Raw genomic sequence first — 19,442 nt, forward strand, 5'->3', positions numbered from 1 at the left:
ATCTTAAGGTACTCTTTTTTTTTACTCTTTAGTGCAAAAAGTCGCATGTCCTGCTAAAATTATGCAAAATTTGGGCAATAATTTCAGGCATGCATAAAATCAATCTAAGGTGGGACTAGAGCACATTTGCACAAACATTTTGATGTAAAATTATTGAATCTGTTGTAAACATCTGGAAAACAAAACCATGCCTCATTAAGGAGCATAAATAAAAATGAAACAGGTGAACATAATAATAATAATAATAATAATAATTTTATTTATATAGCGCCAACATATTCCGCAGCGCTTTACAACTTATAGAGGGGACTTATACAGACAACAGACATTACAGCATAACAGAAATCACAGTTCAAAACAGATACCAGGAGGAATGAGGGCCCTGCTGCTCGCAAGCTTACAATCTATGAGGAAAAGGGGAGACACAAGAGGTGGATGGTAACAATTGCTTTAGTTATTTGGACCAGCCATAGTGTAAGGCTCGGGTGTTCATGTAAAGCTGCATGAACCAGTTAACTGCCTAAGTATGTAACAGTACAGACACAGAGGCTATTAACTGCATAAAGTGTATGAGAACATGATGGAGGAACGTGATTATGTTGTTGTTTTTTATTAATAGGCCACACAGGGATAATTAGGTTAATGCGTTGAGGCGGTAGGCCAATCTGAACAAATGAGTTTTTAGTGCACGCTTAAAACTGTGGGGATTGGGGATTAATTGTATTAACCTAGGTAGTGCATTCCAAAGAATCGGCGCCGCACGTGTAAAGTCTTGGAGACGGGAGTGGGAGGTTCTGATTATTGAGGATGCTAACCTGAGGTCATTAGCAGAGCGGAGGGCACGGGTAGGTTGGTAGACTGAGACCAGAGAGGAGATGTAGGGTGGTGCTGAGCCATGGAGTGCTTTGTGGATGAGGGTAGTAGTTTTGTACTGGATTCTGGATTGGATGGGTAGCCAGTGTAATGACTGGCACAAGGTAGAGGCATCGGTGTAACGGTTGGCGAGGAATATGATCCTGGCAGCAGCATTCAGGACAGATTGGAGCGGGGAGAGTCTGGTAAAAGGTAGGCCAATTAGTAGAGAGTTACAATAGTCCAGACGAGAATGAATAAGTGAGACAGTAAGAGTTTTTGCAGAGTCGAAAGTAAGAAAAGGGCGAATTCTGGAAATGTTTTTGAGATGCAGATAAGAAGAGCGAGCCAGTGATCGGATGTGGGGGGTGAATGAAAGCATATGATATTGAAGATTTTAGCGCAAATCAAAAACAGGATTAAAATACAAAAAATAGACAAAGAATAGGCGCAAATGCAATATCGAATCAATCCCGTAGTATTTACACTCATGCTGTAAGCCCATTTTGCCATGGTAATCCATTGGCATTGTGCAATAGCTTTTTATGGTGCTAATTAGTGATGAGCAAGTATACTCATTACTTGAGATTTCCCGAGTATGCTCGGGTGGTCTCCGAATATTTTGGCGTACTCGGAGATGTAATTTTTGTCACCGTAGCTGCATGACTTGTGGCTGCTAGCCAGCCTGAATACATGTGGGGAATGCCTGCTTGTTAGGGAATTCCCGCATGTATTCAGCCTGTCTAGCAGCTGCAAATCATGTAGCTGTGGGGAGGGAAACTAAATCTCCGAGCATGCCCCAAATACTCGGAGATCACCCGAGCATGGTCGGGGAACCCCGAGTAACGAGTGTACTGGCTCATCACTAGTACTGATGACTAGACAGAAGACACACACTCACTCTCTCTGTCAAACACCTTAGACGCCACAGTCAATATTGACAGCTGCATCCAAGGGAAAAAACTGCCGGAATCGGATCACATTCAGTGACAGCTTTTGCTACAATCTCGTTATCTTATGGGTCAGTAACCATGAGTTTATTATGAAGGTTACGGTATATATTTTTTATCTTGAAAGCACCTATGGGGGGGTCAAAAATATAATGAGTAAACCTCAATGGCCTAATAGTTTTATAACTGAACCAATTTATCAACTGGCAGCATTGAGCTGTCTTACATTTACGATTATACAAGTCACTTCCAAAATACAGATGGTATGAGAACATCTTGATCATTTGTATATATTGCTGTACTTCCTTACTGGACATTTATTAGTCAGATCCATATTCTAATTGGCTGTAATTGTCACGCTCGTGCTGTCACTCAGCTCGTGTGAGTCGTGTCTCATATGAAATAAAATAGAAAATTCAATAGTAACATGGATGAATCATGTAACAACAACAACATTCACTCTGTGGATAATGTGGTGTTCTGAGAAATCCGTGGCTGCCATTCACTGCAAACCTAGTCATAGTAGAAGAGAGTAAGGAGAGGATGCAGCTGTATCACATGGATGTAAATCCTCATTTCTGTGTCTAGCAGGGGAAGAGGTGAGTTATAAGAGCCATATTAATAAAAGAGGAGTGACGACTGCTGCCTGAAGCTGGAAACTTTTCTGCCTGCAATAGATGGCAGCTATCATTTTCTGAGGACTGGGTGCCACCCCTTGTAACACTGCAATTTCCCTGCCTTGTATATAATTTGTGCTGGATTCGTGCACCTATCATTTATTGAAATCACAAGAAGACAAACAATTGAAAAAGGAACTGCCAGCTTATCTTCCCTGATTGCACGTTAACCAAACCACCCATGATGAAGGAGATGTGCACTGGGCCCTTCACAAGGGCATTTGCCGGAGAACTCATTGGTACTTCCATATTCGTCTTTTTTGGCCTCGGTTCTGCAATGAATTGGCAGTCTGCACTTCCAACAGTTCTGCAGATCGCCATGACTTTTGGCCTGGGCATAGGGACCCTTGTTCAAACCTTAGGGCACATTAGTGGTGCCCATCTTAATCCAGCTGTGACTGTGGCTTTCCTGGTATCATCACAGATCTCGCTCTTCCGTGCTGTGTGCTACGTTTGCGCCCAGATGTTAGGAGCAGTGATTGGAGCTGCTTTACTGTATGAATTCACCCCGCAAGAAGTCCATGGTAACTTTGGAGTCAATATGGTAAGTTTTATTATTGATTTGTAACATTAGGGTGACCAAGGTTCGGCAAATATAGCATCATCAAATCTGACTATGGCTAAAAAAGCAGTCATTATTACCTTATCATCTTTGGTAAATCTTACCTTTATATATATATAAGGGCTCTATTACTTTTAGTAGATAGGACTTGTGTAGTACATTCATTTATTAATATGTACTGATAACATGCAGATCATTTGGACTCAATGTTGCTCCTGGGACATTGGATACTGTTATTTAATTAACTATGACTCTTATATTAAGGCCTGACTCACATCATGCTGTGATCACACATTTGTCACTCCATCTGGTGTTTAGTCTCAATCCCCACAACAGAACCATAAACTTCAATTGTCAAATAGAGATCAAAACATGCAATTTTAGACTCCATTTGAGCTTTTTTGGTCTTTGAAGTCATAAACAGTAGAGTAGTCTACTGCATTATTGTTTCAAACTTCAAAGATGGAAACAGACTAAAAAAAGCTCAGAGTCCAAAGCTACTTGTTCTGGACTTAGTTTGATAATTGAAGGCTATAACTCCGTCACAGGAATGTCCAAATTCTGTTTTTCGCGATGCTAGATGGAATCTCAGACTTAGTGAAGAATGTATGGCTAAATCTGGTCTAAGGACACCCCATGGATACGATATATGTTTCTGAATGCATTCTCCATCTAGAATAACCTACATAAATGGTATATGTGTCAATCCACCATGCTGCAGATCGAGATTGAGGACCAGATTACTGCATTTTAGGAAGAGCACTTGTGGCTAATTAAACCTGGCTGTACATTTTAGATAGGTATTGGCTACAAGCTTTTTGGCTGAAGGCTATTTCTCCTGACCCCCATGCTTGATTGGTCAAATCATACACTTGGTCCGAATGGGAAGAATGGAGAAAACCCCTACCAGACTCCTTCCATTATCTGAAAACAAAAGTATCTGTCTTGTTGAAAACCAACAGGCCAATTTGTTTTTTCCCCATTACAAATGCCATTAGGTTAGGGGAAAGTTGGAGCAGCGGAACACATTAGATGGTCGTTTGTTCATGTCAAAATTACCAGGTTTGACTACCATCATTCTAATACACTTGCATACACACTGGTACAAGTTTGTTTCAGAGTGGATGCATGGGCATTGAGTCGTACAAACATGTATATAAAGCTACATCTAGAACAACCTGTACTTCTGGGAAATGAATAGAAATGCACTCAGATGTCATCCGAGTACAGTCCAATGTTTTCCATGGACCCATTAAATTTCATCCGATAACTGGATGCAAATTGAGCATGCCGCGGGAAAAAAATCGGACATATACACGGCTCCATTCAACAACATTGGTCTGAGTGCGATCCTATAGTTTGTCGGATTGCATTTGGACAAATATAGGGTCGTGTGCATGAGCCCTTAAAGGGACTGATATTGGTTGAGAGTCCAGTGAACAATTTTCAATATTCTTATCAAGTGTGAAGTCTCACTGACTATGTAAAAGGCAAATGTAAAATATATTTCCCAGTATAAAATAGTGAAGATTTTTTATATTTAGCAGTAAACCTGTGTGTAAGCGAATATTACACTGTATGCTCTTACCAGAATGTGACAAATGTATTTTTAGCTTAGTTAATAAACTCAGCCCATGTACCTCTGATGTGTGTCTGGGGGTTAGAAATAATGTGATTTGCTTCATAACTTAATGTCTGTGAAAATATTGTTAGACTAAGAAAAAAATAATAAAAAGCTTCACTATAAAAGATGGAAAAGAAACATTGCCAAGAGCTCAGTCTGATTATATCTCACGGCTTGTAAGACAACACAATTAAATCTTATGTTGCTGCGGAGGATGAAAGACCATTGTTAAATGCTGAAATAAAATGTGAACTATTTAACTACTTTTTACAGAAAAGAAGCAAAAATATCTCTATACCTAGAAATTCATTCATATTTATTCAAAGCAAGGTGAATGAATACTTTAAGAAAATGAAGAACTAACTGTTTGAATAATTATATAGATTAAAGGGTTTTTATGATTTCAGAAACCCCCTGTCCTCTGGCTGCAGTTTTAAAAAATGCTTTATTCACCTTTCTCAGGTCCAGAGCTGAGTCTCAGACGCTAAATGCAGTGTCTGTAATTGTCTGCAGTGTTGGCATCACATTGAATGCGCTGCAGCCAATCAGTGAGGCTCTTAGCAGCCTGTACTGCCTACTCAAGCTGCTGAGATCACTGATTGGTTACAGCACTGTCAAAGTGACATCAGCACTGCAGACAATAATAGACAACAGGAGCTCTGGCAGAGACTCATCGCTGGACCGGGAAGGGTAAGTAAAGATGGAGTTTTCTAAAATTGGAAAACTTTTCTAATTATGTAAACATTGATTTGTAGGGCTCTATTACATCTGTAATATCAATCCAGCATATATACAGGGTGGGCCATTTTTATGGATACACCTGGGTGGGCCATTTATAAAGTTGGATCCAAAATGGCCAACTTCAAAATGACCACCATAGTCATCACCCATCTTGAACAGTTTTCCCCTTCCCTTATAGTAATGTTCCGCAAACAGGAAGTTGATATCACCAACCATTCCCATTTTATTTAGGTGTATCCATATAAATGGCCCACCCTGTATTAGGAGTGCTTACATACAAATTATTATTATTATTTATTATTATAGGGCCATTTATTCCATGGCGCTTTACATGTGAGGAGGGGTATACATAATAAAAACAGGTCAAATAATCTTGAAAAATACAAGTCACAACTGGTACAGGAGGAGAGAGGACCCTGCCCGCGAGGGCTCACAATCTAGAAGGGATGGGTGAGGATACAGTAGGTGAAGCTAGAGCTGGTCGTGCAGCGGTTTGGTCGATCGGTGATTACTGCAGGTTGTAGGCTTGCCGGAAGAGGTGGGTCTTCAGGTTCTTTTTGAAGGTTTCGATGGTAGGTGAGAGTCTGATGTGCTGTGGTAGAGAGTTCCAGAGTAGGGGTGATGCGCGAGAGAAATCTTGTATGCGATTGTGGGAAGAGGAGATAAGAGGGGAGTAGAGAAGGAGGTCTTGTGAGGATCGGAGGTTGCGAACAGGAAAGTACCAGGAGACGAGGTCACAGATGTATGGAGGAGACAGGTTGTGGATGGCTTTGTATGTCATGGTTAGAACAAATACATGGTAAGAACAAATATGTTCATGTATTAGCTTAGCGTAACGTTATCCATTTGGTAAGCAATAGGACACAATATGTTGGCATACTTTATTTTTCTTTATTGAATAAGCCTTTCCACTATACCCTATGACACTTTACATTGAGTTTGGTGATGAAAGGCTTGTAGACAGCTTCTTGGCCATGAAAACATTTGCCCTGATTTGGGAGCACAGTTTTGTACTGAAGTGAAAGGGGGGTGGTCAATTACTCAAGCAACCCCTTCTCAATTGCTATATGGCACCCTATAAAATAAAAACAGCCTTTACCCACGTTCAGTACTGTGATGTTCTGGCATAATTGGCATCCAGTGGAAGTCAGGGAGCTGCTCTGTGTATGACAGAGAATGTAAGGAGCCATTGCCTCCTGAGATTCTTTCCCCATCTACCATTATCCTCTTTAGGGCTTATGCAGATGGCCACAGAGTCTCTCATCCGATTTAATCAGGCCGATTATGCAAATGACACTCTAATGAAACTTTGATCAGAGTTTCAACATAGTGTGATCCAATTCTCTTGGATGAGAGAATCGGAGAACACTGGGAGAAGATGGAGAACAAAATTTCTCCATCTTCTCCATTGTGCCAGTGCGTGGAAATTTCCAAGCACTCATTGATTTGCATGGCTTGGAGTGATCCGAATATTGGATCAAACTCGAGAATGCAGCAATTTTTTCTTCTTCAGAAAGACTGTGAGGAATAATCAGACATGTGCAGCCCCAATAATATTGGTCCGAGTGTGATCTGATGTTTTATTGGACCAATAATATGACCGTCTGTAATTGCCCTTCGCTTGGGGGATAGCTCACCATATAATTTCCTTGCCTGGTGGCTGACCTCACAAAAGCAGTGAGCTATCAATCAAGCTAAAGAGGCTGGTGTTGGGAGGGGAAACTGCCTGGGAAGGCAGTAGTTCTGTAGGCACTCTGTTATGAATAGATCAAGTTACTCCTTATTTACATATGATTTAAATGCTAAGTACTTGGTTATGAGGCATAGAAGATATGAAGATGTATATGGTTTTACATTACAAGGAGCTGCATGCCCCTTTATGTGGTTTGAAGGTGGAGGAGACAGGTTGATCTTCCTGACAGATTCCCTTTAAAACAATACAGCACATGTGATGTGAATAGAGATGTGAAGTAGATAAATTAGGTGAAAAGCCCTTTACCTGGGAAATAATAGTCTGTAAAGATTAACAGGTTAAGTACAAGATTTTAAGGGATTATGATGTACTATTGCCTTCAAAGATAGTAGAAATACAAGACAGACTGTAGATTGTGTTTTATAGGGTGGGCCATTTATATGGATACACCTGGGTGGGCCATTTATAAAGTGGCCAACTTCAAAATGGCCGCCATGGTCACCACCCATCTTGAAAAGTTTTCCCCCTCCCATATACTAATGTGCCACAAACAGGGTTAATATCACCAACCATTCCCATTTTATTTAGGTGTATCCATATACATGGCCCACCCTGTACATTTATTTGAAGAGTCTTTTTTAGATAGCGTTTGTAAGGCTTGCTGTTAGACTGAACAACCCACCAATGAGTGCAGGTTCTGAAACAGACTAGTGAATTAATGACAATTATTATGGGGGCAATGACAGTGTCTGACCTGGAATGGATGCAACTCTTTACACTATTAGGGTAGGTGCACACGATCAGTAAATGCTGCGGGTTGGATGCTGCATACTTGTGCAGTGTCCAACCCGCAGCGTCCAGATGTTACAGCATAGTGGATGTGATTCAAGAAATCCCATGCGCACTATGAGTGCACAGATGCCCGCGGATCACCAGCGGAGACTGACATGCGGCGCATCTTTCCCGACTGCAGCATGTCTATTTATGTTGTGGAGACATGAGATAAATTTCACCCGTACAATGTATTGGACACATTCAATAGCCGACAGAGCTTTTCATGTAGCGGACATGTGCTGCGTCCAAAGCGCTACCAATTCCTGAACGTCTGCACATACCCTTAATCGTTAACAAAGTATTTTTCTCATGGAGTCAAAACACTAAGTGCAATCTACCTTTCAACAAAGCTGCTTAATTCGTTTTCCACTAACTCGATTGTTTTCCTCTGATTTTGTAAGCCCTTGTTCTTAGGGAGCCACATAGAGATTTGACAGTTTTGTGGATGTCATGGCGAATCCCTTCTTGTTGCAGCTTCCTGTACTTTGCTGTGGAGCAGAAGGTCTTTCTACCCTTTCACAATTTTAGTCTGTAGTCTTTCTTGGTAGACTCTCCACCACAAAGTTTTCTGTGGAGTCAAAGAGAACCTAATAAACCAAGAGACTAAAAACCTAAGAAACCTAGAGACTTAGTATCTACTATATGTCAGCCTCGAGATTTCAAGTAAAGACCAGCTGCTTTCTGTTGCCATCTCTTTGTGATACCAAATTGCAAAGCATGACAGACAAAAGATAATGGAAGAGTTGAGAAACTGAGAAGGAGTAGTTGAGCAAAATGATATCTACTTTTTCAGTAAACATTTAAGGATGACTTGCATTTTAGTCACTGACATCCCTGTTTTTTTTTTAAATCATTAGACCAGTTGGCGGTCCTTCTTAATGATTCAGAGCTATCTCTGCAAACACAGTCATGTAGTGAAGACTTTGAAATACTGACTATGACTGTGGATCGCCCCCAGGCGCAGGGCAATGGGGTACTCGGTACCGGGTCCCTTCTGTCTCAGTTCTGGGGATGTCACGGTGGCCTGACCCGGACCTTGGCCCTGCTAAGGGGCATCCAATTAAAGGTGTAGTTTGTCAAGTGTTCGTGACGCCACCTGTGGTGTTCGGTCAGGGTGACCGACGCTGCTTAGGGGTCCACTGGGGTGATGTTATGGCAGCTAGATGGTATACCTTCCCACAGGTGAAGTATGTCCCCAGGGCTTCCCAGTAAGATAGATGGCGATGGTGTAGGTCACAGTAAATAACGAGGACACAAGATTGCAGTCTCTTTACCTTTTACTGTAGACTTCAGCGTCCACAATCCAGAGCACTGCTAACAGGGCTGGCTGAGTCCGGCCGGTCCGAAGGCACATCCAGAGTTCCCTTTGCAGGTGGAAATCAGTAGCCTTGCTACTAGCGCCTGTGTGTTGTAGTACTTCCCTGCTGAGCACCACGGGATAGTCCTCACAACTGTCGTGTATGTTTCTGTTCTCTCTCTCCGTCCCCCAGATGATATGGATAGGACGACCCGTATGACGGGGTAGGCTTGGAGCTATTTTATAGGGACCCTAGAGATGGCCCTCTCCCACAATTTGCCTCCGCTGTCTTCATTAGGTTAAAGGTTGGACAGCCAACTTGGAATTAACTGCCCTGCCATAGTTCAGAGTAATGCGTAGAGCCAATCACTCCCTCGGCGCTCCGGCCGCCGGCTACGCGCCTCAGGAGGATGTTGCCAATCTTAAGGCAGGACTCCTCCTGGTGTTATCTCCTTGTGCTGTGATCTCGTTTCTCACTTCTCCACAATATACTTCGCTTTGTGTCCTTTCTTAGGATGCTGCCGCAAGGAAGTGCAGGTGCAGCTCCGTAACATTCTATCTCGTGCTAGGCCGCTGTCAGGATCCCACCCCTGACAGGTCCTCCCTGGGTCTCCCCAGTCAGCTTTTCTGTCTAACTTCCTATCCGACCCCCAGTTTTACCAGAGTGTGAGGAGTGGCCTAATACATAGAACCCTTTGCTCCCCCTGGTGGTTGGAGTGTGAAGTGTAGTGTGTGACTGTGATATCTGGTCAGGTGAACTCTTTTAGTACAATCAGACGTACCATCACTCCCCCTGGTGGGAGAGCGACAATACTGCACGACCAGGACTCTGGGGCGCTGCACCTGCCCATTGGACTCTTCTACATACAAATACCAGAGATGTCAATTAATAATATGAAAGGATTACTGAACATTTTCCCACAAATCCCCCAGCTACTTCAGCTACTTCATTTCTATAACATCCTGCCTGCAGATCAGACACACGAAAGGCTACATTTAAATCTAAAGGAAAAAGATAAAAAAGCAGTGCTCGACAGAATAGAGGTTTTGAGTGAATAAAGTAACTGTGAGAGTAATCGGAACTGTTCACCTTAAGGAGATGAGCTTCTAACTGGCACAACTCTGTCTGAAAACTTATCCCAACTGCTGCTCCTCCATGTGCTGGTTATATGAGAAGGCAACTGCAGTAAGTGCCATGGAGCACATAAGAAAAAGGGAACCAATGAGGGAAAGAACGATGACTCATAGGAAGAGGAATGGTCACAGTATTGCGGCAACACATTTCAACACTGAAAAGGCTGATGAAGGCTCCTGTTCGTTGCTGAAGCGCATAGTCTCAATAACGTGACCATTACTCTACCTATGAGCCATCATGCATTTCAGCAGTGCCCAGGGGATCTACGTTTTTCTTCTATACTCTATTGCAGGTTCTGTTTTAGAGAACTTTTGTTCATTGTATCTCCTTAACTCATTATTAAATTTAAAGGGGCATTTCCACTTACCATATCTTATCCCAATATGTAGTAGGTGTAATAATAAAAATGTTTGCAAATACTTCCAATTAGAAATGTAGTATAGTTTTATGATTTGTTGTGTCACATTCCTCATGTGCAGGCATTGAAGGACCTTAGGTATCTATGGTTACGACCACTGTTCTACTGAGAGTTAGTTGTGAGTGGTCGTAACCATTGATACCTAAGGTCCTGTAATGTCTACGCATGAGGAAAGAGACACATCAAATCATAAAACCTACACCACATTTCTAATTGGAGGTATTTGCTAATATTATTATTAGACCTACTACATATTGGAATAGGATCTTGGAGATGTGAATACCCCTTTAACACAGCATACAGGGATTTCCCAACGTGTTTTCCTGGTCCTGTCATAATTTGCTTTCATGGATTTGGAGTCTCATACTTTACAAATATAAATACTCCCTGTGCTTTAATTATGACTTCAGCACTTCTGACATTTTTGCCGCAATAGAAATTGGGATATGAAGACATAGAAATTATGCTTCAATGATTGATATACTTGAAGGTACACCAGAAACAATTTAAAGATCATAACTACTTTTAATTTTCAGTTTTACGTAAAACTTTATTTTTACTTCCTTATTGTAGGGTGATTTTCCACATTTGCTTCATGACCTCATTCGTAACTTTTTGCCATGTCACATGTAGAATATTAATTATAGATCTTAATGGGCTGATGCTCGGTATTTAATGATATCTTTGATTTAACTTACTGCAACAACTCCCATTGATGATCACTTAAGTGATAATTGGTTGAATACAAGAGGGCAATTACCCTTGGAATGATATTCTTACATTCTTACGTACAATTTAACGCATGGAGATCATTTGTCACATCAAGGAAAATTACTACTCTTAAATGAGCTTCTATGCTTGTAATACTGAACAAATATGGTAGATTCCTTATATCTTCCATGAAGGTACAAATAAACCTGTCTAGAATAGAAAGCAGATCAAGCAAGAATATTGTCCCTTGGTTGAAGGGGTTTTAGCAGCCAAAATATGCAGTCTCACAAGCATGGAAGTGTTTAGTAATAGCATGCTTTCTTTTTTTAACTCTCAATTCTGACATTTTTGGCTTAGAATTTCGATTCTGAGATAGAGTCACTTTGTGCTTTATTTGACCTCAGTTTTAGAATTGTCATTCTTTTTGAGTCATTCATAAAAATATGGTCGACCACGTTTTTTGTGCCCACCTCAAAAGGAGGACAATGCCGAAAGTGAGGTCAGGCCGCCCACAAAGTGACTCCATCAGCTTTATTAAATTCAATGGCTTCATCGGTAGATATGACTGAATCTCATTTTCAATCTGAAGTCCAGACTGAAGCACTGCCATTGGCAAAAATGTCAAAAAAATCCTTTCCTAATATTATTATCATTATTATTATTTATTTATTTATATATCACCATTGATTACATACAAATTACAGATATCACTTACAGTAAGCAAACTAACAATTACAGAATGATACAGAGGGGTGAGGACCCTGCCCTTGCGGGCTTACATTCTACAGTATGGTGGGGAAGGAGACAATAGGTTGAGGGTTGCAGGAGCTCCGGTGTTGGTGAGGTGGTAGCTTCAGTAGTGGTGAGGAGGCAGCGGGGTCAGTGCAGGCTGTAAGCTTTCCTGAAGAGGTGGGTTTTCAGGTTCCGTCTGAAGGATCCGAATGTGGTTAATAGTCAGTGTTGGGGCAAAGAATTCCAGAGGATGGGGGATATTCAGAAAAAGTCTTGGAGGCATTTGGGTGAGGAGCGAATAAGTGTGGAGGAGAGAAGGAGGTCTTGGGAGGACCGGAGATTACGTGAGGAAAGATATCAGGAGATTAGTCCAGAGATATATGGAGGAGACCGGTTATGGATGGCTTTGTTGGTTAGTATTAGTAATTTGAACTGGATGCGCTGAAGAAATGGGAGCCAGTGAAGAGATTTGCAGAGGGGGGAAGCGGAGGAGTAGTGAGGAGAGAGATGAATTAGTCAGGCAACAGAGTTAAGGATGGACTGAGAGGTGCAAGGGTGTTAGCAGGGAGGCCACAGAAAAGGATGTTGCAGTAGTCAAGGCAGGAGATGATGAGGGCATGCACAAGCATTTTAGTAGATTGACGGTTGAGGAAAGGACGGATTCTGGAGATATTTTTGAGCTGGAGGTGACAGGAGGTGGAAAGAGCTTGGATGTGCAGTTTGAAGGACAGGGCAGAGTCAAGGGTTACTCCAAAGCAGCGGACTTCCAGTATGGGGGAAAGCGTGATGTTGTTAATTGCGATAGATAGGTCAGGTAAGGAAGATCTATGAGATGGAGGAAAGATGATGAGTTCAGATTTGTCCACATTGAGTTTAAGGAAGCAAGAGGAGAAGGAGGATATGTGTAATAATTATAGGGGATAACTCAGGAGACTGTTTGCGTGGAACAAGACAACTACAGGACACAGTTTTATAAGTGCTAAAGTCTATATTATCACACGGTGATTCAAACAGGTGCAGAGAGAAACTCAAGTCCACAACACTTGGAGTAAATATTAAATGCAGCTTAGCAGTCTATAGGAAACTTCAGAGGAAAATGCAACCACGCAGAAAGTCTATGAAGCACAATTATTCTTGGGGATACTTGAAACGAATAAGTCCTTGCTTAGTCCAAAACACAGATAGATATGCTTATAAGGCAGTTCAAATAATATCTTAGCTCAACCAGGGAGGCCTGGGTAATAGTCTCATGTTCTTGCAGAGCAGAAACAGCTTACATGTCCAGCAAATGCAGATGGAAGTAAACACGAGCAGCAGATGAAGGAGGATTACTGGAACTGGTGTATGCAGCAGGAACTCAGAGCAGAGTAGCAGGATAACCCCACAGGTTCACAGGAGCAGGTATATAGCCAGGGAGTCACCAGAGGTCAGGAGCTGGATGCAAGGCAGAATACTCTAGCACAGACTGAAGGCTGGGGTGGAGTTTTATAGCAGGAAGACACAGTGCACATGAGACCAAAGACGCCATCTTGGAAAAGGGCAGTAATGCACAAAAGGTAATAAAAAATGTTCAGAGTCCTGACAATATGGCTGATAGACACTCTGGGATTCTGGACAGTAGAGAGTTGATGCCTGGGCTAGAAAGGTAGATCTGAGTGTCATCAGCATAAAGGTGGTACTGGAATCCATGAGACTATATGAGTTGTCCCAGGCCAAGTGTATAGATTGAGAAGAGTAGGGGTCCTAGAACAGAGTCTTGGGGGACTCCATCAAAGAGAGAGTGGGATGAGGAGGTAGCGTGGGAGTGGGAGACGCTGAATGTGCGGTTGGAAAGGTATGAGGAGATCCAGGATAGGGTGAGGTCTTTGATGCCAAAGGAGGAGAGGATCTGTAGTAGGAGGCAGTGGTCAACTGTGTTGAAAGCAGAGGACAGGTCTAGAAGGTGGAGTACAGAGTATTGTCTGTTAGCTTTGGGTGTAAGTAGGTCATTAGTGATTTTGGTCAGGGCTGTCTCAGTTGAGTGATGGGGCGGAAACCAGATTGTAGATTGTCAAAGAGAAAGTTAGATGAGAGGTGGAAGGAAAGTTCAGCGTGGACGTGCTGCTCCAAGAGTTTGGAAGCGAATAGGAGCAGCGATACTGGGCAATAGCTTGACATAGCTATTGGATCGAGGGTTGGCTTTTTAAGGATAGGCGTGATTGTGGCATGTTTGAAAGCAGAAGGGAAGGTGCCAGAAGATAGTAATAGGTTGAAGAGGTGGGTTAGGGATGGGATAAGAGTGGTGGTGAGGTTGGGGAGGAGGTGTTGGTGAGATGGGATGGGGTTGAGCACACAGGTGGTGAGGTGCGATTTGGAGAGGAGACAATTAAGCCCCCCCTTCAGTGATGTTGGATAGGGAGGTTATGGGGTTTGGGCATTGGTCTGGTAATCTAATAATACAACTACAAAATCAGAACAGATTCTGGACTTAATACACGCAAATGTTTGTGGTTCAATGAGTACTCAAACTGGTGGAAAGAAGAGATATTTTCTCACATTTATCCATGAGCATTCAAGATACACAGTTGGCTATTTGCTTCACAGCAAAGATGAAGTTCCAGAGAAACTTGAAATATATCTCAGTGAAGTATATAACAATTTTGGGAAAATGCCGATAATGGAACTGAATACACAAGTAATAAGACACAAAGCATTTTAAGGAAAACAGAAGTGTGTTTCAGACGACTGCATCATACAACCCTTTACAAAGGAAACGGACACTTTGTAAAAGTGTAAGAAATATGCTATTTGACACAGATTTGTTAACAACATATTGAGGCGAAGAAATCATGACAGCTTGCTATCTTCAAAACCAGACTACCTGGTAAAGCTACTGAGAAAACTCCATTGGAGCAATAGAACAGCAAGAAGCCTGAACTACAACACATAAGAATATTCGAAGTAAAGTATTTGTACATATCCCCCCAAAAAATGTGCCAAGTGGGAATCTCATGCAAAGGAGGGTATTCTAGTGGGCTACAGTTAAACTCAAAGAGGATATAGGATATTGCACCCAGGAACCAACAAGGTCACAATAAGAAGAGATGTAATGATTACATCGTGTTACTCAAGTTTCATGACATCATACCAGTAGTCCATCTAAAGCAACAACAATCTCATTCACAATTTCAAGATAACAAGGAAACCACTGAAGAAGCAACAGACAACTCAAGTGAACCTGAATTCAGGAGCTTGTCAAGATCAAACAAGGGTATACCAACTAAGCGTCTATCATACTTTTTTGCAACAACTATCTGTCTATGAAAAACTGAAGTGGGTTAATGCTGCTAATGAGGAAAATTAAATCCCTTCTTCATCTATAAGCTTGGAAACTCACAAAACTACCACAAGGCAAGAAAGCAATCAAATGTAAATCGGTTTGTAAGACCACTTATGACTCCGAAGACAATGTTCACAGATTTAAAGCAATATTAGTCACATATGGATATTCTCAGAAATATGGTGAAGATTATGCTGTCACATTTTTTCCTGTTCCTAAACAGACCACATTCAGGACTCTAACGGCTATAGGTGCTGTACAAAAGATGTTTGTCAGACATTTTGACATCAAAACTGCCATTTTAAATGGTGAAATTGAAGAGGACTTGTACATGACTGTGATGACAAAGAATTTCTTCTTAATTTTGCCAGACGTTAATTCTGTAGGCCCAGAATCATAGACTATTGTCTGAATTATTGATTCTTCTTGTAGGTGGAGTTGATATTTGAAAATTGATGAATGGTTGTTATTTACCTCTTATATCAGCTCTTACAGTTTATTATACTGTTATCTTTGCAAAAAAGGGACACAAGGTCACTGAACAGTGATGTTTGCTGATCTGTTGATAATACATTATACCAGGCCATGCAGTTTGTTGACTTGCAAACATTGAAGCATAAACTATGAATAATCAAACAATGCGGGTTAACCTCATCACCCCTTCCCCTTGTTGATGGCTTGAAGGACAGTTGTGAACTATATAAGGAGACTTTGCCTCTATTCCAAGTGACTTTGCAGGATGCCAGGTTAGGAAACCATGGCCTCAGCTGGAAGAACACAGATCTGTTCCATTGACCATCGCTAAAACCTCATAGACATCTTGAAGGTTGGAACAATTAGGTCACCTGGCTACATACTTTACTGCTCTTGGTTAGCTTCCTAAGCTTGATCTTATCTCCTCTCTGTGGGTACCCGCCAAAAGCAGGGTGCCACTGGTGGGAGTAGTCAGCTCTGGAAAATCCTGCGTGATTTGATATAATGTGGCGTAATTAAATTTGTTTATTGTGAGACTGACCAGATGATAGCTGATGTTATGGGAAAATCACATCCAAGAGCCAAATTTGAAGAATTCAGAACCACTATAGGACTAACAGGATAAGTGGCTGTTGAGTGGGGGTGTTGGAATAATGCATATTATTGTATATATTGCCACAACTACTGTTCACTATTGTTTGGTAGTGCATGAGTTTCTGTCTCCAGCAATAGTGTTATATTGCCAGTAAAGCACTGTTAAAAACAACAAAACAGGAAGTTCCTGCTCACTGTGTGTGTAGCTGGAGCATATTTTTCTTTCTCTTTGCAATCTGACAGACAAGATACTAAGATCCTAAGCTTTAAGAAATACCAGATGTAAGCTGTGTTATCCTTGTTCCTGAATAAATATATATAAATATATATTCACTGTTGAACAACTGAATAGTACAGAGATTAATCCACTGCCAACAAAATTACATTTTTGAGACAAATTTTCAGAATTTGGAATTCTGTCTGGAATCACAATCCTACCTGTTTTTGTTTTTTAAGCTTTGAGGCAGTTTTTTTTTTTTTAGCAAAATCCAGGAGTAGATTTAAAAAATGAAAATAAAGTAAAAACGTATTGCTGAATTCAATTTAATCTTTCCTTTTAAAGGCAGCACCAAAGCTGAGTGATCGTAGCCCAAAAGCTTACCTCTAGTGATCCACTTAAAAGAAGATACACTTCAAACTCTAAATTTAAGCATCAAATCTAAAATAATGTAATTTACAAGAACAGAAAGCTTAAATGACTTGAATATTTGACAGAAATGGATTTCCGTGCTCTTTTTCTGTCTGTACAGGCAACTTTCTAGCTAGCATTGTCTTGTGATTACAGCAGCAATTACACTGAGTCAGAGATTCAGTGTTTCATCGGACAAATATTAAAATTGAGAGTCCTCAGTGATTGATGCCTTTTATTGGCTTACTGAAAAGATGGTAATAAATGTCAAGCTTTCGAGACTACTCAGGTCTCCTCATTAAGCATTATATAACGCAAAATCGGAAGAGTCACATATTTATACACAAAAGGACATAGAATAGTGCAGTTTGAGCACTCTCAAGTCTTAATATTTTTATATTTAAGATATATTTTTCAAGTCTTTTCCCATTCTCTGCTGTGTGAGCGGGGTGTGATTTCAGCAGCGTACTAATAGAGAAGAAGGCATGGCAACTTATATTGTGAGCTAGTTCACTTGAGACTGTGATTTTGACTGGACTGAAACTCAAATAATAAAGCTTTTAAGGAAAATGTTCCACAAAGTTCCTATAGAAACGGAATTGAGAACCCTTTATGAACCCTAAAGTCTGGCATTCTTGGCTTAGAATTTTGATCTTTAATTAAAAAGCGTTTCAAGGATTCTAGCAAATTTTTGAAAAATCACCTTATTCCGCCAGCTTCTTCCAGGGGCGAAATGCGCATCGGGGTGAGGGGATGCCAAGCGGACATTTGGGATCTCTTGCTACCGGTAAATGTTACTTTCACTTTTAAGAGGTTTACTATCTTGGGGCATTACAGACCATTTCTTTCTTAGCTATTATTACATTACTATAACATCTGATTTTGGGTGATATAAATACTGATATTGGTACTGTTTTATGCCCTCTTCCTTTACCGGTATATAGCTTCTAGGGGATACTCCATAGGGATATAGTTCATATGCAGCCTTATATTGGTAACCATTTGAGTTTCTAAGAGTTATTTACATGAAGTGTAGTCTCACATATTTGAATCTATCTATCTATCTATCTATCTATCTATCTATCTATCTATCTATCTATCTATCTATCTATCTATGTGTGTTATATAAATTGGGCTTGTTGGCATATGAATTTCATATTTTTGATTATCTGTACCTAATTTGATGTAACTTCCCCCTTTTTTCGCTTGGCGTCCCTGGATGGTATTTTGCTTTGTTTGATGGTATTTGTAACTGATATGTAATAAAACTTAACTTTATCATTTATTGGTTTTGGATCTCTTCATATTCCCATAAGTATTACACATTATGGGAGTTTTTTGTTGCTGAAATAGAACAGTATAGCATGATCACAAATCTGCAATAACTTTAATTCCATAGAGGAGCAATAATATGGCTGTTATGGTAGGTTTGAAGTACTGGAGCTATCTGTTTTATATCCCATGCATTGTCCACATTGGAGCAACTGTTAAATGTAGGAACGAATGTCACTAGACAAAAACAGTCTCCAGGAAGAAGTGGATTACAGCTCTCTCCCCTAGAGAGCAGTATTTGTGTGTATACCCAATCTAATTTAGGTCTTCAGCAGTGCAATAAAGTTGTCATCTATCAGTAAATCCTCTAATTTCCTCTAATCCTCTAATCTGCTCTCCCTATACCTGGTGATGGTGGGTTATATTATGGGCAGTTTAGGGCCAATTCCCTAGATCCTCACAGGCCATTATCTTAAAGGCAATCTGTCAACAGGTTTTTACTATCCAATATGAGAGCAACAGAAACCCTGATTCCAGTGATGTGTCACTTGCTGGTTTGCTTAGAGAAGTTTTTATAAAATCACTGCTTTATCAGCAGGAGATTATCACTAGAAGACTATTTGACTTGCTGCCATGTAGTCTGATCACACCTCACCACTGATTGGCAGCTTTCTGCTTATGTACAGTGTAACAAACAAATACTTATAAAGCATGCATATGTATTAGTATTGGCTAGAAACATACTCATATCAGTTTCCTATCGATGCTCAGAAACAATCAGTGGAGTGGATTCTTCCAATATTAGTGCCTACATATGAATAACAAAGGTATTCACCAACCACTCATATATAAAATATATTCAAATGAAATAAAATAACAAAAATAAATGTAAAAATAAAGTTCAAAAGAGATGAATCAAGTGTACTGTG

General features: G+C 40.7%; 1 protein-coding gene across 1 annotated transcript in view; it reads left to right on the forward strand.

Annotated features, from left to right (window-relative positions):
- The first annotated feature begins 2,478 nt into the window (after window positions 1-2,478).
- Window positions 2,479-19,442, forward strand: part of LOC143817009 (aquaporin-2-like) — a 31,999-nt gene continuing 15,035 nt past the window's right edge. The window contains exon 1 of the mRNA XM_077298051.1: window positions 2,479-3,023. Within this exon, the coding sequence (XP_077154166.1) occupies window positions 2,661-3,023 (363 nt within the window). The 5' untranslated portion in view covers window positions 2,479-2,660. The remainder of the gene's footprint in view (window positions 3,024-19,442) is intronic.

This window comes from Ranitomeya variabilis, chromosome 3 (genome assembly GCF_051348905.1).
Source record: "Ranitomeya variabilis isolate aRanVar5 chromosome 3, aRanVar5.hap1, whole genome shotgun sequence".
Classification (NCBI taxonomy): Eukaryota; Metazoa; Chordata; class Amphibia; order Anura; family Dendrobatidae; genus Ranitomeya; species Ranitomeya variabilis.